Below are 25,971 nucleotides of genomic sequence, written 5' to 3'. Positions count from 1 at the left end.
ACTCCAAGCGCATCTACCACACCACCGTCCTTCTCCCCTTCTGAAAGTATCCTAAATCCTAGCCACTCAAAGTGGGCCGTGGACCAGCAGCCTAGGCATCCCAAAGCTTGTTAGGAAAGCAGAATCTCAGGCTCCAGCCCAACCTCCTGAGCCAGAATTTGCATTTCAACAAGATCCAAGTGAGTTCCAGCATTTGACAAGCTCTTCCCTGCGCCCTCCCCTCTGCTTCTGCCCAGCTTTGGCCCACAGACCACTTACTGGTCTTCTGGGAGACTCAGGTCCCAGCAGCCCAGCTGTTCCATCTTGACTCCATCACTCAGGGTGTTGATATAAGAACATAACCTGCTGCTCTCTGTGACCCTTCCAGGGTGTTTGGTCTTGACATTCAGGGCAGGGACTGTGGTGACGAGGCTGCTCAATGGTTTACCAACTTCTTGAAAACAGAAGCTTTCAGGCTGGTTCAGTTTGAAAAGAACATGGAGGGAAGACCGTCAAGCAAACTTTTCCCTTTTTTTGTCCAGAATTACCAGGTGAGAGCTGCCCTTGACTTCTGGCTTCCTTCTGGGCCCACAAAGGGCCCCTCTTGAGGCCCCAGTTAGGAAAGTGTAGTAATGGTCCAGGGGAGTGGTACTGAGGGTGCTACCTGGGCAGGTAGTGGGGATAGAGAGGGAAGTGGATGAGAGCCTGGTGGGCTCTGCAGGATGCGTGGAGGGTAGAATATGGGAGAAACTGTGGAGGGAGGAGCCAGGGGTGACTCCCAGGGAGATGGGACTCAGGCGAGGACGGGCTGGGAGGCACAAGTGAGGTTTGCTTGGGACTAAATCCACAGAAACAGACTTTCTTCAAGCCCTCCCTTCACAGTCAGTGGGGTGTGATTGTTTCCGGGGCTGAGCAGGCACCTACCCCTGAGTCAGCTGTCGCCCACAAACCAAAGCCTTTCATTCCACAAGTGAGATGAGGTTCAAAATGCACCTCGGGGAGTCTCTCCCCACAACCCCTGAACTACAGGCTCCTTGAATGCAGGGGTTTTTATCTGCCATGTTCACTATTTCCCCACCTAGAACAGTGCCTGATACATAGTCAGCGCTTAATAAATGCGTGTGAGTGAATGCTGCCGCTAAAGGAAACCATGGCTAGAGTACAGCGGATTGACAGCAGACCCTTCGCCTGTCTGATGGTGTTGATGACGTGGCCGGGGGCCGGAGTGAGGAACAAGAGATGAGGCTGGAGGCTAACACTGGGCCTGAACCCTGGCTGCTGCTTTCAGCGTGTGGATGGGGAGCCTCACCTGCACCCCGGGGGGCAGGAACGCGGACTTGGCCGTTTCCAAGCCCGCAGTGTCACCCCTCCTTCCTGAACCCCACTCTCCCCTTCTGCACTCAGGTGGTTTTGCTCCTGGATTTTGCTTAGTTGTGCAGTTGGTGTAAGCCCTTCCACGCGCCGCGAGCCGTGATCGTGCTGTGTCCTTGGTGCAGGTGGCCTACCCGGACTGCAGCCCCGTGATGATCCTCTCGGAAGCCTCCCTGGCAGATCTGAACACCAGGCTGGAGAAGAAAGTGAAAATGGACAATTTCAGGCCAAATATCGTGGTGGCAGGCTGCAGCGCTTTTGAGGAGGTAAGTGGCTCACGGCTTTTATGCTTGACGCCCAGATGTGCTCCTTACTCAGTGCCAAGTCAGACCCCCCGAGGCTGGCAGCTGGGGGAGACTCTCCTCCTCCAAGAATCACCTTCACCTTGTGTGGACTTGTTCACTTATTGCTGCCGTCATCACCTCGCTGGCCTCAGGGGGGTGCTGTTCACCCCTTTTTAGTGCTCAAGCCCCAAAGCAAGCTGTGAGAACTCCAAACTGTAGCAAGTCTGGGACTAGGCTAGAATGTATACTGATAGCTCAGAGATAACTAAAGGGGGAAAGAAAAGATGACGAGAAGAGCCATCTCTCCCTTTCCTGTAGCATCCAGGAGTGCTCAAAGATTTACAATTTTTGGAAGTCCCAGACCCCAAAGTGGTGGCCGGGAGATACAAAAGATCTGTCTGAGAACCGGGACCTGGGGATATTCCACACTGTGGCCTGAGTTCTCTCCCAGAGGACCCATATGCTCCCCTACGTGGTTGAAACTAGAAATTTCCGCCCTCCAAAGACTCAGCCCCCTTGTAGCCCTAAAAGGACAACCACATCTGAACTCAGTTGTAACCTGCAATCTGTACATGAAATACATGTAGCTGGGTGTTGCTCTGTAATAAGAAGCACCAAGAATCATGTTAAACATTAGGATTCAGCTCAACTTTATAAGCACTGGAAGTAACAGCAACCAATACCATTGGTTGGGTGTTTACTGGGTGCCGGGCACAGCACCAGTGAATGGCTTCATGCAGATTACTTAATTTGTTCCTTAGGATGCTGTGAAGTCTGTACTGTTTTCTCCTTTTTAATAAGGAAACAGAAGCTTGCAGATGTTACACAACTTGTCAGGCGTGGAAGTGGTGGCTGTGGATTAGAACCCAAGGCTTGCAACAACTCCAGCTTCTGAGGAGTGGAGGTCATGGTTCCCATCTAGAGATTCCAAGTAGTTAACTCTGAGAGGAGAGGCGCTTGAATACCTTCTCAATTTTTTGCTCCCCGGGGTGACCACACATTTTTTTTGTGTGAGTGAAATGTGCCCCTGTTTGCTGGTAAAGGTTGCCTGTTAGGATAAATCTTTGCATGGAGGCTAGTGTAAATCCTTGTACATGGAGATACTTCATATTACTCGATACTGAAAAAATAGCAATGTGTACAGAAGTCGTCTGCTTGTTAATATTATCCTGTCATTTGTTACCTAATTTCTGTAATTCCTCTTTACATTTGTTAAAAATGTTTTTTTAATTGATGATCTATCATGGACCAGGCACTGTAGCCCATAATAAGAGCCCTGGATACAGAGATGAAAAGATACAGACGCTGCCCTTCAGAATTTCTGGATAGGAGAGGAATGGCCAGGAGGCAATGACAGCCCAGCGTGAGGAGGGCTTCAGTGCACATACTTAGCAGGTGTCAAGGATGCTTAGAAATAGAGGCATCTAAATCTGCCTGGAGAAGGGAGGTGTGGGGGCAGAGAGGGGTCAGATCTGGCTATCCAGAAGCCATGCTGTGCAGTTGTGTTGTGTGCTGGCGAGGGGCAGCGAGGGTCATGGTGGGGAAGGGAGGCCACCAGTTGGAAGGCCTAAAAGCATGACAGGCCGTGACATGCAGGGTGCCTGGGAGCATTTCAGAATCATAGCGACACCGGGGGTTAAGGAGAAGTGGCAGAAGGAGGCTAGACCCGGAGCTGCCTGGAGGCCAGCATGCCGAGGGGTTTGGATTTTTTGTTGTGGATATGCAGGAGCTGGTAATGAACCCAGGAGTGTAATTGAAGTAACTATGACTTGCACTCATCCAACAAATATTAGCGACCGTCCACAGTGGACCAGTGCAATATTACTCTGGCAACTCTCTAGAAGGTCCATGGAAAGGCAGGGAAACTGAGGCAGAAAGACCAGTGCCATGCTTCAACCCTAGAGGGAGATTGGCTGGCCTTACCTGAAACCTAATCAGATTTGGTGTGATCTGAAGTAGATAAAATTTGAGGGGGCTCTTTAAGAAAAGAAAAGAACGAAACCCAAATTAAGTGCAGGGTCTCGAAAGAGTCTGGGGCCTGGGGCTCAAGCCTCGTTGGCAGAATTCCCAGTAAACCTGCCTGTTTCTCCCCTGCTCTCCTTTCCCGTGCTGATGAACAGAGGGTACAGAAATATGGAGTCATTAGACACTTGTGAAACACCGAATGAAATTAGACTCAGTGTTAATAATGCATGTTGCTAAGAACTGATTAGAAATTAGTCCATGAAGCAAAAATTCTTGCACAGGACTCCTGCAACTGCCCCTTCTTTTCTGAGAGACTTTCTTTCAGGGAGTACAATTTTTCTTGATTTGTCTCCACTGAATATATTAGTTTCAGTTTAAGATCTTGAACCAGAGGAATAAGAAGAAAAGATAATCCCATTCCTGGCTAAAGAGTTTTTGCTGGGACTTCCCTGGTGGTGCAGTGGTTGAGAATCCACCTGCCAATGCAGGGGACACCGGTTTGATCTCTGGCCTGGGAAGATCCCACATGCCAGGGAGCAACTAAGCCTGTGCACCACAACTACTGAGCCTGCACTCTAGAGCCCGGGAGCCACAACTACTGAGCCCACATGCCGCAACTATTGAAGCCTGCTTGCCTAGAGCCTGTGCTCTGCAACAAGAGAAACCACTGCAATAAAAAGCCCACACACCACAATGAAGAGCAGCCCCCACTCACCACAACTAGAGAAAGCCTGCGCGCAGCAATGAAGACCCAACACAACCAATAAATAAATAAATAATAATAAATAAATTTATTTAAAAAAAGATTATTGGAAATAAGGGTTAGTCTTAAGCCTACTTAAAAAAAAAGAACTTTTGCTTTGCTAAAACTTGCCAACTAAGAATTTTTGCTCGCCTCTAACCTGTTAAACTGAACCTAAGGCTGATGTAACCCTAACTGTATTTCTCTTAGGCAGTTTGAGTGGATGGAATTTTTTTTTTTTTTTCAATTAAAAAAATGTTAAGTGACCTTGTGCTCCCAAGCCCATTTGTTGTTTTATTCCTGCATTGTGATGGGCTTACAGAAATAGTACATAAAGTAGAATACTCTTAGTTGAATAGAAGAGTCCTCTGGAAATGTGCATCAAAAAGTCTTTACTATAAAGTGATGCTAATGTTGCTGATTTATTCTCCCTTAAATTAAGAAGCCCGAGGGTTAAGGGCCTGATGCATTAACTTGTCTACCTGGCACCATCACACAACTATAACCCTTCCAATTCATGGGACTCTGTTAAAATATTACCATTAAATATTAATCTTATTAAACAGTGAAATGATAGTGCACATAAATATTTCAAAGACCAACTAATAATAAAAAATATAGCAAACCTAAGCGTGGTGCAAAAATCCAGGCCATTATTTATTGCAAAATCCTAGAGCGATAGGAGGATGCGTTGTGCAATGTTTACTCTTTGTGACCCAAAGCACTTTGTACTTTTTCCATGTAACTCAGACTATTAAGCAGATTTTAAAAGGTGGCTTCCTTTGGGCCAGTGTGGTGTGTTTGAATTCTGGGAATGTGGAGCAATGAAGTTTAAAAATAATAAAATTGACCAATGCTTCTTATCTCTAGTTGACCATTTCCCATATACACCCAGCCCCCACACGTAGCCTCCCCCATTAGCAACATCACTCATGGGACTTCCCGGTGGTGCAGTGGTTAAGAATCTGCCTGCCAGTGCAGGGGACACAGGTTTGATCCCTGGTCCGGGAAGATCCCACATGCCAGGGAGCAACTAAGCCCGAGAGCCACAACTACTGAAGCCCACGTGCCTAGAGCCTGTGCTCTGCAACAAGAGAAGCCACCACCATGAGAAGCCCGTGTACCGCAATGAAGAGTAGCCCCCACCTGCCGCAACTAGAGAAAGCCCACGCACGGCAACGAAGACCCAATGCAGCCAAAAACAAACAAACAAACAAAAAAATCACTCACTAGAGAGACACTTTTTTTTTTTTTTTTACCAAGGATGGACCTATACTGACATCTTAATCACCCAAAGTCCATAGTTGACCTTAGGGTTCACTCGGTGTTGTACACGCGTGGTGGACGGCAGGGGCTCCCCTCGTCCCTTTACGGCATGCCTTTCAAGGAAGGGGTCCCTGTGCTTGTCTGGGGAGCTTCTCTGACATCCCCACTTTGCTAGGGCCTCAAGCAAGGACCTCAGGCAAATTAGTCCTGATTTAGAAAAGCCAACATGGTGAACACATGGGAGACAGGAGTCTTGGGTGCAGGGAGCAGTAATACATTCACATTCTTGAAGAATTTGTCAATGGAGTTAGTGCCTTTACGTAAGGAAATCTCCTTATACATTTGCTTTTTTGTTTCCATCTCAGTAACTTGAAATATTTGCCACAGAGACTTTTACGGGCTGAGAAAGAGGGAGCAGAAGCAGGTGGGGCCCCACCCTAGAGAGCTTCAGCCCCTCTCATATCACGGAGAGAAGAGGAGAATGCTTCTGTGCGATTCCATACAGCCTCCTGGAGCCTTTTCCATCTCGTTGCATCCATGTGGTACATGAAACACCCCTGGAAAGCCTGAGGCAGGAAGACTGGTGGACTTAGAGTAGGAGGGAATGCGCTGAGATCAGCCTGGGCTGCGGTTCCCTCACTGGAACGATCCCCATCCTGGGTCCCAGTAGCAGTCTGGGCAGAGGAGCTTTTAGCCCCCTGGTGACTCTGGCATGAGCCAGGGCAGAGACCCCCTGGCCTGGGGTTTTCCTTGGGAGCAAGGCGGTCACCAGCAGGCGGTGTATGTGGCTGGAGACCAGGAGGGCCACGTGGTCCTTCTGTCTCTGTGAGCTTGACCCTAACCTCCCTGAGCATCGTTTTCTGATGTTAAAGTGGGCAGGTTTTACTAAAGGATTTTAAAGGTTCTTTGCAGCCCTAGAGTCATACAATTCCTATGGCCTTTTTCTTCTGTTAATGTGTGTATGTGTGTGTGTGTGTGTGTGTGTGTGTGTGTGTGTGTGTGTGTAGGCAAAAAGGCACTTTATCACAAAGGTCTCTCAGACCCCCTCTCTGACATGACCTGTTTGTTGGTTTGTTTTAAATTGAAGTATAAACTGATTACAATATTGTGTTAGTTTCTGGTGTACATCAAAGTGATTCAGTTATACACATATATATGTGTATATATATATTCTTTTTCATGTTCTTTTGCATTATAGTTTATTATAAGATATTGAATATAGTTCCCTGTGCTATAGAGTAGACCTTGTTGTTTATCTGTCTCATGTATAGTAGTGTATATGTTAATTCCAAATTCCTAATTTATCCCTCCTTCCCTTTCCCCTTTGGTAATCATAAGTTTGTTTTCTATATCTGTGAGTTTATTTCTGTTTTGTAAATAAGTTGGTTTGTATCATAGTTTAGATTCTACATTTAAGTGATATCATATGATATGTGTCTTTCTCTGTCTGACTTACTTCACTTAGTATGATAATCTCTGGGTCCATCCATGTTGCTACAGATGGCATTATTTCATCCCTTTTTATGGCTGAATAATGTTCCATTGTATACATGTACCACATCTTCTTTATCCATTCACCAGTCAGTGTACACTTAGGTAGTTTCCATGTCTTGGCTATTGTAAATAGTGCTGCAATGAACATTGGGGTGCATGTATCTTTTCTAGTTAGAGTTTTTCTGGATATATGTTAGTTGGCTTTTTTAAAACAAACACTTATGTTGCACATACAATATTCCAACTTTTTTAAAATAAGTGAACAAACACATTTAGTCTTTCTAACAGTCTCATGAGGTCTATTTCTCAAGACTTGCCTCACTGTGCTTTTCTCATTTATTCTTGGTCCTGAATGCACAAGCTTTTGAGTATGAGACCTTGTTGAACTGAATTCGACAAGGGGCAGGGATTTGACCATTTAACTGTGTTCATCATATCTTACCCTCCTCTAAATATGTTACTTTTCATGGGCATAAGTGGGTATTCTCACTGAGCAGGTATGATTGCCCAGACATACACATTTGAACATTATGACTGAGTGGCCATTTGCTTTACAAAGCAATTCTAGAGATGAGCCTGTTGAATACAGATGCTGAGGTAAAGAGGTAGGTAGGAGTCATTGGATGGACCCACACACACCCAACCCTTTCCCTCAGTGTCCTCCAGAGGGCTGTGATTCACACACCTGGACCAAGGTGCTGAAGAGCAGCCCAGTGCAGCCCAGGGCTGCCTTTGGGAATCGGGGCCGCTGGCTGCCTCTCCCAGACTCTGCTGTTGGCAGGTATGGGGCCCCCAGAATCTCAGTCAGAAGCTGAACCCCGAGGGGAGACTAGGATCTCATGTCCACGAAGCAGTGGAATCCTCGTGACTCCAACCTCCCTGAGAGAAACCTGGTGTGTGGATGGGACACATTCAGCCACATCAGCCCCACGAAGTATCCTACTCAGTGAATATGCATCAGAGAGAGAGAAAGAGCCACATCTCAAGGTCTCTTCTTTCCCTTTTTGTAGCCTGTTACTGGTGTTCCTACAAGTAGGCGACCCCCAGGGAACGGAAGCTAGCTTTGCTGGCTTTATCCAGCTTTGGGAAGAAAGCCTTAAGTCCTTCCCTCCTGCCTGAATTTTCTAAGTCCAAGTGCCTCCAAAGAGGAGATTCCTCCTGGCACATTTATCATGCATTTAGGTTAACAGAAATGTCTGTCCCGTAATGCTGTAGGAACATACACCAGCCACTGGGAGGATAAAGAGTGTTACTTCTTTACACAGTGTTGCTCAAACACGGGGTCATGAGAAAGCCTCGAGGGCCTCTGGAACTAGGGCTGCAGAGATGTAGAGAGCTTCTTAATGATTTAATTCAAGAATCTTTTTAAGAAACAGTTAATTTTTCTCTGATGATAAAAGTAATTTTTTAAAGTGCCACATCCTCTGTGTACAGTTAGAAAAATACCGAAAAATTTAAAGGAGTAAAAATTCTTCACCATCCTACTGTCAAAAAGTAGCCAACAATAACATTTTATTGTGTTTCCAATATTGTTTGTTTGCTATTGTATAGGTACATTTGAATTCCACCATTTTCACTTAAAGGTGCATCACAAACACATCTCTATAAACTCCTCAATAGCGTAGTTTTCCTGGTTCCATATTAATTCATGCAATAACTTATTTAGCCATTCCTGTATATTTGGGCATTTAGGCTGTTTTCCATTTCCCCTTACGTAAATAATGAACAGGTCTGTAAAACAGTGTTTGTCTACATTTCTAAATCTACTCTTCAGAAATGCTGAATCAGCGTTTTAAAGGCTTTCCGTATATATTGCAAAATTGCTTTGCAGAAACCCTGTACCAATCTATGTTCCCACAAGCTGACTGGAAGTATGCCCTTCTTCTTGTACTCCTGCCAGCATTGATGCCTACAATCTTTACCTACCGGATAAGTGAAAAGTCGCGTCTCATCTAAGTTGGTGATTCTCAGTGTATGGTATCCTGCGTTAGTTGGTCTGTGAAGGAAGTTTGGCCATGAGGTAGTTTTATTTCAGCTATTTCAGCTAAGGAAACGTTTCCTGCAGGTTCATATCATAACCAAGATTCTGGAATATTCACGTTGGCAACAAACGTTTATTGAGGGCTTCCTGGGTGCTAATCTCTGAGATGGATGCTACGATTACCAAATGACCTCACTGTGTCCTCCTACAAGGGTCTCAGGACGAAGCTGCACGTAGGGCTCAGTAGGTGAAGGGTTGCGGTTCTGGAACAGCTGAGAAACATAACTGCACTCACAGATGCCCAGAGAAAGGAGCACTCAGTGCAGGGTATGCGTGTGTGCAGGGATCTAGTTGTAGGAAGAATGCCACAGGGTTTCTTTGTAGGGGGATCAGAATAGGTCATGAAGGAATATTATTTTGCTTGTGTACCTTAAAAATAGAAAAACAGATCTTGGTCTGAGATAGCATAACTGTGCTGTGTAATGGGAAACATCTATTTGGTCTTCGTCATGAGTTCCTGCACAGCTCCTAAAGCCCTTGAAATTTCCTAACAGGGGTGATAGGATCATTTTTTGTTATTAATAACAAACCCCTGTCAATCACAGCTAAGTTTATGGTAATGAGGTGAGCATCAGGATGGGGGAGGCGGGTAGATAGCTTCAGGAGGGAGGCTGGTCACCAGGAAGACCAAGACATGATTACAGGATTGGAACTTTCAGTGCCACCCCAGACTTCCAGGGAGGGGAGAGGGGCTGGAGGTTGAGTTCAGTGATTTAATCAACTATTTAAGCAGTCACGCCTAAGTAATGAAACCACCATAAACTCCCTAAACGATGGGGTTTGGGGAGCTCCCTGGTTGCTGACACATTGGGTGCTAGGAGGGTGGTGCATTTGGAGAGGATGTGGACGCTCCGTGCCCTTCCTCCATACGTCGTCCTCTGCATCTCTTCCATTTGACTGTTCCTGAGTTGTATTCTTTATAATAAACTGGTAATAGTAAAGCACTTACTTGCCTGAGTTCTGTGAGCTCTTCTAGCAAAATATGGAACCCCGGAGAGGGTCATAGGAACCCTTGATTTTGTAGCTGGTTGGTCAGAAGTATGGGAGACCTGGGACTTGCAGTTGGCATCTGAAGTGGGGGCAGTCTTGTGGGACGGAGCCCTGAACCCCTGGGATCTGCTAACTCAGGGCAGTTAATGTCAGAATTGAGTTAAATTGTTGGACAGTAGTTTGTGTCGGAGAACTGCAGCATTGGTGTTGGAAAAGACACCGTGTATTTGTCGTCGGAAAGAATCTGAGACACTTTCTAGACTAAAATGATTTTTTAAAATGTGTTGTTGGGATTATAATTCTTATAAAGAATAAAGCAAAAATATTTATTATAAAAAGCAAATAATATTGTTTAAACTTGAGGAGCCTTCCAAATATATTGCTATAAATATATCCACATAGGTATTTATACAGATGTTTTTACATAGATGGAATCATCCTATATGTAGTATATCTATCTAGGTGTCTATCACTCAGCAACATCTTGAACATTATTCATTGTTAATACATGTCGATTCACAGCCTCCTTTCTAATGCCCAAACAATAATTTCGCATGTATTTAGCCAGCTTCTAGTAGATGACTTTCTGGACCTACTGTAATCTTGTCTGGATCATTGATACCAAGCCAGAAAAAACTGCTAAAGATTTTTAAGCAACAATTTTGTTTATTTACTTATTCATTCCTTCAATTTATCCCAACATTGCTTAAAACAGTTTCTACCAATTGTATGTATGACACAATATAATGAACTGATGAGTAGCCATTAGAGAGTCAGGAGCAGGGAAAGGGAAGGACCGATCATGTGACTGAGATTTGGGAGGAGAAGGGCTCAGGTGGTGGTAGGTGAGTGGGGCTTAAGGTGTAGGTGCCCAAAGGCTCTGCAGCTGTTGGTCTGATTAGAAATGCTGACCTGATCTCTGCTCTTTAGGAGAATTTCTTTCATAGCTCATTGAACAGCAGATCCACTCAGGCTTTTGCCTTCTGCCTTTCCTTCTTCCTCTCAGATGTCTTGTCTGTCTATGGTTAGTTGGTTTTCAAGAGTTCACCTGGGCCTCCAGTCTCACCTGGTGCTCTCTTCTCTCTGTCTTTCTCTATATAGAGGAAAAGATGGAATATATAGATATATATTCTCTCTATACATATCTGTTTCCTCTCTCCAAATATATGTGTATATCCACGTATATATGTATATGTGTGTATGTATAGCCATACGTATATACATATATAATCATATATATAGAGAGAACCATAACATATGTAGAGAATGATGGATATATATCCTCTCTATATATCTATTCCCTCTCTCTAAATATATGTACGTGGCATGTGTATAGCCATATGGTGAGGGAGACAGATTAATCTCCTGTTGTACCTTTAGTTCTTCGCTGGGCACATGCCCGCGTGCACTCCAGTGAAGGGCTGCAAAAAGCACACCCCCTCCCCTGTGCTGTTCTGTGTGTCCCTCCATAGCCACCCCAAACCCTTCTTTTACATCTTTCTCTGGATGCCGCTTGTGAAAGGGAACCATGTGGTCTTAATTTAGTGCTTACAGGGTGCCTGTAAAATAATAGTAAATTCTCAGGATTATTCCACAGAATTGAGCCCTTTATGTATAGTACTTTTCCCTTTCTCCCTGCTCTCTTCCTTTCCTTTCTTCTTCCATCTCAAAAACTCCGTGTTTTCTTTTCACTCTAAATGGCATGGATTTTGCCAGACTGCAGAGAGGCTGCTTACCAGCAGGGGGAGCGGTACGCTCTTGGAGCTGTTTCTGTGTTTAGGGAAGACACCTGTGGTGTCTAGTAGAATGTAATGGAAAATTTAATTTCCTGTATTATTAATTTAATTTAAATTTATTTTTCAATAATTTAAAATGCATTATTATTTTCCCCTAATAATATAATTAATAATTGCACTTAAATTTAATTTGCTTAGTACATTTTTTTTTTTTACATTTTTTTTAAAAACTGCAAATAATGCTTTACACCAAAATGCTGACAATGATCAGATCAGGATGGGTGATGTTATTATATAAGCTGAGTAATATTTTAGGAGGTGATTAGAACTGGCATTTTGGGGGCTTCATACAATTCTTATGAAAACGGGCAATTTGTTATTCTAGACTGGGTACTGCAGTTGTGTTATAGTGCTAAGAGGACATTAAATGTCTCGTTAAACTAGGAAACCTGACTGAACTTTTCAGACTTCCTGCTTCATGTCATAGTCACGAGGCCGACTTTCCACAGGTATGTAGCTTTGGAATATGAAATTCATCAGCACTTGTAAAAAAGAAATTGAACTGGAAGGTACATGGAAAGCTGAGGGGGTAGCCGGGGGTTTGGCCCTGGCTGCCAGATGCGCTCACGTTCCTGTGGCCGCAGCGCCCTCGTGTGGCGATGCGCGTCCAGACTTTTTAGCCTCTTCCAGCCAGGAAGACCCATCCCTTCCCGAAGCAGGTGTGTTCCTACTGGTCCTACCCCACGAGAGGTGACCTTCTTCCAGGAGGTGAGCCAGGCGCTGCGGCTGCCTTGCAGTTTTGCGCTTGAACATTGCTTGTGAAAAGTCCTGGTTAGAATATAGAGATTCCATTTTACATAATGTGGCTTTGCCTTTTACAAGGGTTATGTAGTTCACCTCTCAACTAGTTGTTTGGAACTCGGAGTTTATTTCTGCACAGAAGCAGTTTCATAAATGGTGGTTGGGAACCACAGAGACCTCTTTACCTCAGTCATATCCCGCGGAGATTCTGAGTTGGGAAGACCCAGTTAGGTACCGGACTTCCTTTTGTGCGGTTGCTGAGTCACCCCTATTGGCCCTGGGGGGTTAGCGCACCCCTGAAAGAGGACCCTAGCATGATTGGAGCCTGGTCATCAGCGGCGAGGGGGAATGTTACATGCGAGGCCCCAGTCCCTGCTCTGCCCTGCCTCCTGCAGGGACAGACGGGCTTCTCCCCTGTCCGCGGGGGCGTGAGCCACCAGGTGAAAGGAATAGACGCCTCATCGCCGCACGTGGAGGCTGGTTTCTCACCAAATCCCTTAGACCCATGGTCTCCAAAAACCTCACTTGGTTTGAGATCAGGAAACAATTTTTCAAGGGACTTTTTTTTTTTTTTTTGCACCAATTAATAGATACTGTTGGTTTAAGAAGCCTGGTGAGGCCCCATCTCCCTATGCCTCCCATCTCTCCCCCAGAGGACTGGACAAAGAATTGTCCTGTGAAGTTCAAGTTTTGCAGATGGTTTTCCTGATAGCAGGAGAGGCCTGTAACATAGCCTCCTCATATATATATATATATATATATATATATATATATATACACACACACACACACACATATACACACATATACCCATGTATATATGAATGTGTATATATGTATATATAATGTAATCTATATAACCTGTGTGTGTGTGTGTGTGTGTGTGTGTGTGTGTGTGTGTGTGTGTGTGTGTAAATAGATAGATAGATTGACATAGTTAAAAGCTGAGTGGTTGGGAGTTCCCTGGTGGCCATGTGGTTAGGATTTTGGGCTTTCACTGCTATGGCCTGGGTTCAATCCCTGGTCTGGAAACAGTGAGATTCCGCAAGTCACCTGTTTCGGCCAAAACAAACAAACAAACAAACAAAATTCTAAAAAAAAGAAAGAGTGGGTGGTTAAAAGTCCTGCCTTCAGAGTCAGAAGGATTCTCAAATGTAGCTGCTATGACTCAGAAAATTTTGTAATCTCTCTCGGTCTCTGTGTCTTTATGTAAAATGGGGACCATGGGACTTCCCAGGTGGTCTAGTGGTTGACTCCGCACTTCCAGTGCAGGGGGTACAGGTTCCTGGTTGGGGAATGGCACATGCCACAAGGTGTGGTCACAAAAAGAGGGGGGACCCTAATAGTACTTCCCTCAAAGTCGTGAGGTTTCATGCAAGCCCCAAGGCAGACATTGGCAAGACCTACCAGGGTTCAAGGATGAGAAAGCAAAGCAGGGTCGGTGGCTGTGATGGCCCAGGGCCTGGGACAGGCTGCTGCTCTGTGGAGGTGGAGGTGCCGGATGAGTGAATCTTCTAACTGACTTTTCTTGGGTCACGTCCCACGCATCAAAGGACCATCGGTTTGTAACCTGGCTTCCACTGTAGCTTAGGCTTTAGAAGAAAGAGTGGGCAGTCTTGCAAGCTGTCTGCTTCTCGTTATACATCATTTGCTTGACCTGGAGTTGCTCTATGGTTCTCATGGCAAACTGCCCCCTAGAGAAGATCTATTTTTGTTGTGCTGACAGAGGCAGGCTTCTGAGACCCAGTCAAGAGCTGCATCCCAACACGCTGCCTCCCTTTGAATCCCTTTTGGGGATACTTCGTGGCATCCTCTTGCACAGCTTTCTTCTGCTAGCTTCATTGGACCAGCCGAAGAATAAACTGCTGTAAAGACCGATGATGCCTTAATTCAAAAGATACCTTTTCCTTTTCTCCTAGGACACCTGGGGTGAACTCCTCATTGGCAACGTAGAAATGAAAAGGATTTTGGCTTGTCCCAGGTAAGGACTCTCTTGAGATTGGACCTCTGGGGCTTGCCATGCTCATTGGTTCTTAACTGTCCCCTAACCCTTTGTTATCATGTGACAGGTGCATTATGACCACGGTGGACCCAGATACCGGAGTGATTGACAGGAAGGAGCCGCTGGAAACCCTGAAGAGGTAGAACATCAGCATATCCAGTGTATTTTTATAATACTCCCATCCTTTGAACTGCTTATAGCTGTAGGCGCTCTGTCTGGACACCTTTCTGCCTTCTGCTTGCTTTGTATCTGTTGGTTAATGTACGTGAGTACTTGTGGCTTTCTCTTTTTTTCTGGATGGATCTTCTGGTGCTTTGGACAAATTTTTAATTGTATAATCCTACATTTTTAAATTTTCATCTCTCTCACATCAGTTTTTAATAACCTTTACATGTGTATTTCCAAATTAAGACCTCCAGTCATTTTATTTTTATTGCAACTCACATTTTTTGTATAGAAACAATATCAAGGAATATGAGAATAGTTGAGTTGTGTAATGAAAATCTTGAAAAAAAGGAATGGAGTGAGTTGTCAGAGTTTGTTTATCCAGGAGCTTCTTTTGTGCCTGGGTGTTTTCTTTTCCTTCTTCTTTTTTTTTGGTTGTTATTTAAAAATTTTGGCTGACTTTAGTTCTCATTATAGAATGTTTTTAAACCTAATTTAACGTTTTGGGGAGATGTATTCTCTTTTGTTTCCCTTTTCCTCTGTTTTTTATTTGTTTCTAATGGGTTTAAGTTTGAGAGGAAGTTATTTCTTGAAGCCTTCAGACTTATAATTCTGCTTTTTTTGATTTTTAAGATGCAGTGAAGTTATTATTTTTTTCTTTAGACAAGACTTTAAAAAATTAACTTCAACAATAGTCCAGCCCACTTGCCAACTGCGTCTCTGTTTTCAGTTTTGTTCATCAAAGAACCCCAGGTTTGGGCTTATAAACTAGGAGGGGTGGAAAGCCTGACTTTCAGGGCAGGTCCATTTTGAGGTTGTACGAGCATTTACTTCCATGAGTTGTGAAGTTGGAGGTACACATGCAAACAAAGTATTTATTTTAAGTAACACATACAATTTTTTCTTTTGGGCTCAAATCAAAGCCATAGAAAAACTGTTTAGACTCTCAGGATGCTTCTAAAAAAAACCAGGATTATTTGCAGTTTGACGAGTTGCCCAGATTTCTCTGTCCACATTTCAGAAAAGGCTTGCTGCTTATTTATAAAGAACCTGAGAATGAATGCTTGGATTCCATTGAGAGCACTTAGATAATTTCCTTTGTGTGCCTAAGGGTGAATTTTTGCTTCTTTCAGCTACCGCCTGTGTGATCCTTCTGAGAAGCCAATTTACAAGTCGTCCCCACTTTTTGGGATCTATTATTCGGTGGAAAAAATCGGAAGCCTGAAAGTTGGTGACCCCGTGTACCAAATGGTGCAGTGACAGATCCACTGGGGTGATACGGTAAAGGACCAGCTTTGCTTCTGGAACGCAGTGCCTTGAAGCCAAGGCCACATTTTCTTGTGTTGAGATGTTTTTATGTTTTGATGCTTTAGCTCTCAGGAGAATGAGCAGTTTGTGTTCTGATCTTTGGAGCTGGAAAATGCCCTTTATTTTTATTCCCATCAGCAATCAGTATTCCTCCAGCCTTCTCCCATCTCACTTTCCCATCCAGTTATAAAATGTGGATGCAGGAGCCCCAGCGAAAGACAGGTTTGGGTCCCAGTTCATTAGGGAATATCACGAAGGAATAAGAAAGTGAAGGTGAGCGATTCTCAAGAGTTCTGTATTTGTTTCTTCTGTCTCTGATAGAAAAGTGATGGGGACATGTATAGACTATTCAAAGTCAGCTTGGGGGAAATATGTTAAATCAAATGCTTTTTATCAAATGTATTTTTAAAATATGATTTAAAGTTTGAAAAAAATCAGTGCAACAAGAGGTCTGGATTCTGAACCTTAAGTAAGAAAACAGTGCTCTCACCTTGAGGGCATTGGGATAAATAAAATTCAGACTGCCGGAGCATAATGTCTACTCCCCACATTATGGGAATGGGAAAGTCAGTCGGAAGACCTCAAGTTGAAGTTTTTAAGTAACTCTTCTCATAAAGTCCATAACCCTGATCCTAAAGTCACCTCATCTCCAAAACTTTTGACCATCCTTCTCTTTAATTCTGGCCTGGCTTTCTCACCTTCTGGCCTGACCATCCTTCAGGACAGCATGGCACAGTGGTTTAGACAAGTCCAGATGGAACCTTAGGTAGACTTGGGTTTGTAATCCTAGCAGCTCCCTTTCCTGACTCAGTTGAGTTATTTAATCCCTCTATCCCTCTAAACCTCAGTACCCTTACCTGCAACATGGGAATAAAAATAGTACTCACCAAAACAACCGATAAAAGTTACTTTGAGGGTTGATTTATGTGAAGTCGCAGCACGGCATGGAAAGTGGTCCATAAATATCAGCTATGGTTTTTATTGCTATCATTGCAACAAGTACTCCAAGTGGGGCCCCGTCTCAGAAGCCATAGTGGATATAAAGATGAGACAGGCTGGGCAAAAAAGAACCTTCTACCGGCTATGGTCAGGCGTGTACGTAACCATATCACATCTTTTGTATTACCTCGTACGTACATGTTACATATTACATACTTCATTAGTTCTGTGACGCCTTTCCCCCCCACATTTTAAAACCTCTTAAATCAGAAAGCTTCTAATAACATTTCAGGGTGTCTTTTAAAAAAAAACCTTAGTGTGCACAAAATAATGCTGTATCTCAGGATTGATGTATCTTAGATTTGGTGAAATACAGTAAGTGCTAGAGAAAAAATTGTGAAGTTCCCAAGTGCCTAGCATTTCTAAAAGCATCTAGGGAAAGTGGACCCAGGCCTGTGTCATCTAGCTTGAGTGGAACTGATCCTGTGTGCCTGCTGTTCAAGCCATAGTTGACGGGACCTGGGTCAGTGCCTGAGCCGATATCTTCCACATGTTGTCTGCATTTGAAGGACCCAGTGGCCTCTGAGGTATCTTAACATTTAGGGGTCCTCTGTATTGCTCAGTCTTAACCCCCCTCAATCAGATCCTGTTGTGTCGCAATGGATGGAGGCGAGAGGAACACCTGTGTATCACTCACACTCAGCCACTTCCAGTTGTCTCAGCTCCCAGGAGACCTTGAATATTAAAGAGCCTAAGATAAAGTGTTGTCTTCTGTAATCCTTTTAGGGTCTCCGTGAGATAGACTTGATAATCAGCATTTTCAGGGGCAAGAAGCGAAGTATCCGATAGGTCAACTAAGAGGAGGCATGAAGCCTGCTATAGGTTCTTAAAAGCTCGTTTGCGGTACAAGTAGCTGTGAAGCACAAGTACCTCTAAATCGTGATCACAACGTGCTTTTGGAAGATCTTCCTGAGATCCATGTGTGGGATGGACTGGAGGTGGGTGAGAGGGGAGGGGAGAGGCCAGGCAGGGGTGACGGCATGTGATGTAAGTGGGGTGGAGGTTACGGGCGTGCAGAGGCGGTGTGGAGTGCCCAGATCCTTGGCATGGCATGAGTGTTGTTTGCCCTTTGGTCCTAAGCTCCCTTTCAGCTTTTTCATCAGCACTCTCTCCCCTGCCAAACCCTGAGCACTTGCCGATGGCTCTCTCCTGCTTCTGCCGTGAGTGCCAGCCCCTTACAGAGTCCCACCCGGAGAACATGGTGCCTCGTCATCCCTGCTGCCCGCCCCCTGGGGCACCGAGAGGCTTCCTCTCTGGTGGGCATTTCTGTTGGGCTTTAAACATAACAAAGTTGCTCCTCTACATTTTTCATGAGCCTGCTGTGGTTTCTGATTCTGGAGGGTTTCCTTTATCCAACAGGTTGATTAAAGCCATTAAAAAAAATAGCTGTTAATACTTGCATCGGGGTTACTTGAGTTTTTTTTTAACTCATTTAAAATATAATTGTACAAAATTTTATCTTTTACATTAGAAACACAATTCATGTTCATCACAGCAAATTTAGAACACATAGGAAATGAAGAAGAAAAAAATCAGCCATTGTTACTGATTGTAAATTTTATTTTGGTTGGCTTTTTGTTTGTTTAAGGTAGCCATGATCTATAGGATATATCATGATCTGTATGATTATATATATATCATATATAATGTAGATATATATTATATGTAATTTATATCTATACAAATATGTATCTGTCGACTGAAGGAAAATGCACAACCTAAAAGTTGCGAGTTCAGTTTTATTCGGGATTCTTACTGAGGATTGTAGCCTGGAAGATGGCCTCTCAGCTAGCTCTGAGGAACTGCTCTGGAGAGTTAAGGGAGGAGCCAGGATATATATGTTTTTTGCTGGGAAAAATAAAAAACAACATGTAGTCGACAGTTTGGAGATTCCTTAAAAAACTAAAAATGGAACTACCATATGACCCAGTAATCCCACTGCTGGGCATATACCCAGAGAAAACCATAATCCAAAAAGAAACATGTACCACAATGTTCATTGCAGCACTATTTACAATAGCCAGGACATGGAAGCAACCTAAATGCCCATCAACAGATGAATGGATAAAGAAGATGTGGCACATATATACAATGGAATAGTACTCAGCCGTAAAAAGGAATGAAATTGAACTATATGTAATGAGGTGGATAGACCTAGAGACTCAAACATAGTGAAGTAAGCTAAAAAGAGAAAAACAAATACCGTACGCTAACTCATATATATGGAATCCGAAGAAATGGTACTGGTGAACCCAATGACAGGGCAAGAGTGGAGATACAGATGTAGAGAATTACAGATGTAGAGAATGGACTTGAGGACACGGGGCTGGGGTAGGGGGCGAAGGGGAAGTTGGGACGAAGTGAGAGAAATAGACATATTTACACTACCAACTGTAAAATAGATAGCTAGTGGGAAGTTGCTGCATAACAAAGGGAGATCAACTTGATGATGGGTGATACCTTAGAAGGCCAGGACAGGGAGGGTGAGGGGGGAGTCGCGGGAGGGAGGGGATATGGGGATATATGTATAAATACAGCTGATTCACTTTGGTGTACCTCAAAAGCTGGTACAAGAGTGTAAAGCAAATATATTCCAATAAAGAGCTTAAAAAAAAAGATGACTGCTAATCACAAAGAGTAGACATCTCAAGTTAATGATTTTAGTGCTTTTCTACATATGGGAAGATGCAAGAATCTGGGCACATTGAAATTATTCCTTAGTTTTGCCCCTTAACTATCTAGGGACAGTATCCAAAGCACAGAAGGCTTCCTGTTTTTCTCTATCCTGAATTCTCCTCAGGGCACACCCTCTGAGGGCAGCTGCCATTGCTGATGGCTTGACCTTTGTAGAACCTGAATGGTGGGCAACGTTCTTTGTTTACTGGAAGGACAGGCAACATTTCCTGTCCACATGTCATGTGATCTATGTACACACATACATATATGTATATCTATGACCTATGAGCTTATGAATATATATCTGTGAATTACAAACTAGGTATCATCAGTACTTTCATAGTCCTCCAAACTACTAAAAATGTCATTTTTGATGGTTTCATAACATTACGTGACACTTTAAAAACACCATTTTGCAGTATTTGACACTTGGACTGTGTCCAATTTTGTTATCAATAGTATTCCAGTATATACCGTTATATGCAGAGCATTTTAAAATTGTTTTTCTATAAGTTAGGTTTCTAAAGGTGGAATTATTGACTCGCGGGGTGTAGGCATATTTTTTAGCATCCTGGCCAATGGCTTTCACAAGGGTTCTTCCCATCTGCACCCCCACCTGTCATGTGAGAGATCCCTGGCTCTGGCCTTTGCTAAGGTAATTTGGTGCAGGACGTAGTTTATATTTCCTGCATTTTAACCTCAATAAGTGTCTGGTTTGTGTGTGTTTGAATTATTTGTGACTGGTAAGAGAAAACACCAAATAATCAGAGATTCTTACAATTTATTCAGGTTTCAGCATCCGGGAGGCATTGACCAGGATTTTAACAACCACAGCAGCACCACCTGGGCAAATTCTTATTACCCACCCACCCTGTGACCATCTTCACCCTGGAGATGAATCTCTTTTTGGAGTTACAGATGCTCAGAGTTCATGCAAGGAAAGTATTAGAGGTGATTTGGGAGTAAGAACGTATATAGATTTTAGGTAATGAAGACTTTCAAAATAAACGAAATTGTTGATAAAATTATTTTGAATGTTACGGTAGCTACTACACTTCTCCAATCTCTGACATTAATATCGATGAATAAAGTAAGTTTAAAGACCGAAATAATGCCATGTGCAGCAACATGGATGCAACTAGAGATTATCATACTAAGTGAAGTAAGTCAGAAACAGAAAGTCAAATACCATATGATATCACTTATGTGTGGAATCTAAAATATGGCACAAATGAACCTATCTACAAAACAGAAACAGGCTCATAGACATAGAGAACAGACTTGTGTTTGCCAGGGGGAGGGGGGAGGAAGAGGGATGGACTGGGAGTTTGGGATTAGTAGATGCAAAGTATTATCTATAGGATGGATAAACAACAAGGTCCTGCTGTAGAGCACAGGGAACTACATTCAGTATCCTGTGATAAACCATAATGGAAAATAATATAAAAAAAGAATGCAAAAAAAAAAGAGAAAGTTTAAAGAATCAGCTAAAAAGCTATAAAAATGTTTTGAATGTTTATATTTCATTACCTATCATTCTGTGTTTTAGGAAAAATGGGAAACAGCAGGTGTCCTGATGTGCCTTTACATGTTAACGCACAAATTCCTGTTAGTTGGTTTTTACAGTGCTATTGAGTCCTGTTGACTTTCTGCTCGTGTGGTTTTGACCCCACCATTATAGAATGGAGTTGTATTTGAGCATGGAAAATGTTCGGTAGACTTTGTTTCTATATTTGATCATGCCTCTGTGAAACCATGTAAAAGTAATTGAAACGGACAGATACACCAAATATGCATTCCAAGTATTATAAAGAAGAGAATGGGATTTGAAAGAGAATGGAATTTTGAGAGTAGGAATAGGAGGAAAGAATCGTGAACCTACGTTTTTAGAGGCAAGTAATTTTTGAACTATTTTGGTATAACTAAACAAGATTTCTCACTGATGTAATGTGTGAATGAATGAACTCACTTTTAATTTTGTGGTTACTTTCATATTAATAAATACGATTCTCAGTTGTACTTTTTTCTCTGGTATTTGAGTCTGCTTCCAGTGCTCTTCTCATTTTGTATGAGAGCGTCAGTCACGGTCATTCATCGTTCTTTACCCTTTCTGCTACACTAGCAGAGATGCAGTCGGATTCCATAGATGTTACCTCCTGTCACTGGTGGGCGCGGGGCCATTGCAAGGTGCACAGATAGTCGTGATGGCCAGGGACTGCCCGGGGACTGCCCGGCGCCCTGTGAGGAGCAGCTGTTCCTTCCTTCTCCACTCTCCTTTGCTGGGTTCTGGGGCTGAAATTCACCTCCACTCCCAGTACCCTGTGAGGTAAAAGTGTTAATTTAGCTATATCCCTGGGTGAAGTTTGGAAATGATGAAATTGAAAAATCATGCTCACTTTTAAGTCAACCATTAAAGTAGAAACTTCCTTCCTTTTAAGTTTCCAAAGAGAAATTAGTGGTGGAGATAAACAGGCATACACAAAATTTAGTGCCCCGTAGCCGTCCTTCCTGTGGAGAATGTGGAGCTCAGGTCCTGGCTGTTCTGTGCTGTGTTGCTGGTCACTCTGTCCGCCCCTCCCTCGCCCCACCCCTCGCCATATGGCACACATCACCATCAGTTAACCTTTCTTCTGGGGAAGGCAGATTTATCCAAGCTCCTTCTTCCTCCAGCTCATTCCTGAAAGAGGTGAGATCATTGATGAACCCCCGTGGCTGAAGCAGCACTGACCTCTGTACTCGGAACACAATTCCTGGATGTCACAGGAGTTGGAAGGGAGAGGGAACTTGGGGCAGGAAGAGAAAAAGTAAGACGGATATACTCTGTTTAGGCCTAAATATTTATGGTGGGAAACAATGTCCAAGGACAGATCTTTGCTCAGCACTGAAAGGCCCCAAGATGTGTTGCCATCTGGGGAAAAAGGACTTACTGTCCTTTGGAAACTGTCCCTTCGGTGATGTAAGACACTCTCCGTCTGCAAGGATGATTTTGACGAGGTCTTGTCCCATCCTGGCCTGTGTGCTGAGCAGGGCTTGAGAGCAGCTCTTTCCTTGGCCAAACCTTACTCAAGCTCCTCTGAGCCCTCTTCTCCACTGGGCCTCCACTGGGCCTCCACCTTTGCTTTAGTCTTGTCAGACCTGCCTAGCCCAGTTTTAGCAAGAATCCTGTTAAGCCCAGTTTTTGAGAGAATCCCCACCTTTGATGTCTCTGCTTAGTAATTTTTGAGCCACTCACCCCCTCACTGTGCTCCTTGGCTATAAATTCCCAGATGTCTTTGCTGTATTCAGAGCTGAACCCTACTGTAATGACCTCTATTAAAATAGTTTTATTTTTCTAATTGACATACAACACTGTATTAGTTTAAGATGCACAACATAGTGATTTGATATGTGTATATATAACTGAAATGATGTGTATACATAAGTGAAACCACAATAAGTTTGGTAAACACCCATCACCTCATTAGTTACAGTATTTTTTCTTGTGATGAGAACTTTTAAGATCTAATACCTTAGCAGTTTTCAAATATACAGTACAGTATTGTGAAGTATGGTCACCATGCTGTACATTACATCCCCAGGACTTATTTTTCTTATAACTGGAAGTTTGTACTTATTGACCACCTTCACCCATTTTGCCCACCCCATCCCCACGTCTGGCAACCACCAATCTGTTCTCTGTATCCATGAGCTTGGTTTTTTAGATTCCAGTCATAAGTGAAATCGTACTGTATTTGTCTTTCTTTGTCTGCCATATTTCACTTAGTATAATGCACTCGAAGTCTATCCATATCATCGCAAATGGTAGGATTTCCTTTTTTTATGCTGCAATAATACCCCATTGCATATATATACACCACAACTTCTTTCTCCATTCATCAGTCTATGGACACTTAGGTTGTTTCCATGTCTTAGTGATTGTAAGTAATGCTGCAGTGAACCTGGGGTGTAGATGTCTTTTCAAGATAGTGATTTTGCTTCTTTCAGATATAGACCCAGAAGTGGAATTGCTGGATCATTTGGTAGTCCTATGTAAAAAGTTTTTAGGAACCTCCATATTTTTTTCTCGAAGTGGCTGCACCAATTTATATTCTCACCAACAGTGCACAAGGATTCCCTTTTCTTCACTTTCTCTTGTTTTCATGATAATAGCCACTCTAACAGGTGTAAGGTGATATCTCATTGTGGTTTTGATTTGCATTTCCCTGATGATTAGTGATGTTGAGCACCTTTTCATATACCTGTTGGCCATCTGTATGTATGTCTGAAAAAATGTCTGTTTAGTTCCTCTGCCCATTTTTAAAGTTGGATTTTTTTTTTTTTTGCTGTTGAGTTGTATGTGTTCTTTAGATATTTTAAATATTAACCCCTCATCGGATATAGGATTTAAAAATATTTTCCCTCGTTCCGTAGGTTGCCTTTTCATTTTGTTAATGGTTTCCTTTGCTGTGCAGAAGCTTTTTAGTTTGATGTAATCCCTTGTATGTATTTTTGCTTTTGTTGCCTTTGGTTTTGGTGTTAAATCTAAAAATCATTGTTAAGACAGATGTCAAGGAGCCTACTGCCCATGTTTTCTTCTACGAGTTTTGTGGTTTCAGGTTTTATTCAAGTCTAATCTATTCTGAATTGATTTTTGTGTATGGTGTAAGTTAGGGTGGGAGGAGAAGTTTGTTTCATACTTTTCCTAACACAGTTTATTGAAGAGACTATCCTATCCTTTCCTCATTGTAGATGATTGGCTGCTTTGTTGAAATTAATTGACCAGATATGTGTGTTTATTTCTGGGTTCTCAATTGAGCAATCCCAATGATCTACGTGTCTATTTTTATGCCAACACTATATTATATTAATTACTATAGCTTTATGATATAGTTTGAAATCAAGAAGTGTGATATGAAAAACTTTGTTCTTTCTCAAGATTGCATTGGTTCTTTGGGGTCTATTGTGGCTCCAAGCAAATTTTAGGATTGTTTTTTCTATTTCTGTGAAAAATACCAATGGAATTTTGATAGGGATTCCATCAAATCTGCAGATTGCTTTAGTTAGTATGGTCATTTTAACAATATTAATTCTTCCAATCCATGAGCACAGATTATCTTTCCATTTATTTGTGTCTTCTCCAATGTGTTTTAGTTTTCAGAGTACAAATCTTTCACCTCTTTGGTTAAATTAACTCCTAATTTACTCTTTTTGATAAGTTATAAATAAGATTCTTTTCTTAATGCTAGTTCATTGTTAGTGTATAGACATGCAACTGATTTTTGTATATTGAGTTCGTGTCCTGCAACTTACAGTGAATTCCAATAAATAAATGTATTTATTATAACAGTTTTTTTTTTCCTGTGTGGAATCTTTAGGATTTTCTGTATAAAATATCAAGTCATCTGCAAACAGAGATAGGTTTATTTTCCTTTCTGATTTGGATGCATTCTATTCTTTTTCTTGCCTGATTGCTCTGGCTAGGACTTTTAGGACTGTGTTGAATAAAAGTGCCAAGAGTGGGCATCCTTGTCTTATTCCTTATCTTAGAGGAGCAGTAGTCTTGATTAAAGTCTTCCTATGGTTTTAACAAATGTCAGAATGATTTTCTCTTCAACAACCTGGCTCAGCAAACAGCCTAAGGCTGGTAAATCACTCTGACCCTGATGCTGAATTGGCCTAATTTCCAAGTGGAAAGTGCCTGAGGTCAGTGCCTTACAAGGATGGGTGAAATTCCCTACTGCCTAAAAGAAGCCACAAGACCTTGTGTCAGTACCCACCATCCTAGTTACATTTCCTGGCAGCTTCACCTCTAAGGCTTTGTGCTTGGAGGAGCCAACCAAGCTTCAAGACCCATAGAGAGCAGTCTCTGCTGGCGCGTGGCCGCTTTGAGCTGCCGTTGACTCCTCGCTAGCCTGGGCTTGCAGGTCCTGAGGCCTGGGTTGCACGCCTCCACCCTAAGAGTTCCCACTCGCCAAAAGATGGGGAGGGTGGCTGAAGGTAGCTGGACACTGCGAAGGCCACGTGGTGCCCGCTGGCTCCCCACTATCTCCAAGAGAGGGATCTGCCCGCTGCCTGATTTCTAATTTCAAAACTATGTTTTGACCTGCGAATATTTTTTGTTCATTTTAGGTTCAATAAACAACCCACAAATACGTAAATAAAGTGGTCACTTG

At 43.0% G+C, this 25,971-nt stretch overlaps 1 protein-coding gene across 1 annotated transcript in view; it reads left to right on the top strand.

The window, feature by feature from the left end:
* Window positions 1-21,861, top strand: part of MTARC2 (mitochondrial amidoxime reducing component 2) — a 36,878-nt gene extending 15,017 nt beyond the window's left edge. The window contains exons 3-8 of the mRNA XM_057727605.1: window positions 368-530; window positions 1,476-1,616; window positions 14,589-14,650; window positions 14,739-14,810; window positions 15,970-16,117; window positions 20,609-21,861. Coding sequence (XP_057583588.1) covers window positions 368-530; window positions 1,476-1,616; window positions 14,589-14,650; window positions 14,739-14,810; window positions 15,970-16,096 — 565 coding nt within the window. The 3' untranslated portion in view covers window positions 16,097-16,117; window positions 20,609-21,861. The remainder of the gene's footprint in view (window positions 1-367; window positions 531-1,475; window positions 1,617-14,588; window positions 14,651-14,738; window positions 14,811-15,969; window positions 16,118-20,608) is intronic.
* Window positions 21,862-25,971: the final 4,110 nt, after the last annotated feature.

Source organism: Hippopotamus amphibius, chromosome 3 (genome assembly GCF_030028045.1).
Source record: "Hippopotamus amphibius kiboko isolate mHipAmp2 chromosome 3, mHipAmp2.hap2, whole genome shotgun sequence".
In the NCBI taxonomy this organism is placed as follows: Eukaryota; Metazoa; Chordata; class Mammalia; order Artiodactyla; family Hippopotamidae; genus Hippopotamus; species Hippopotamus amphibius.
This window is presented reverse-complemented; position numbering and strand designations above follow the sequence as displayed.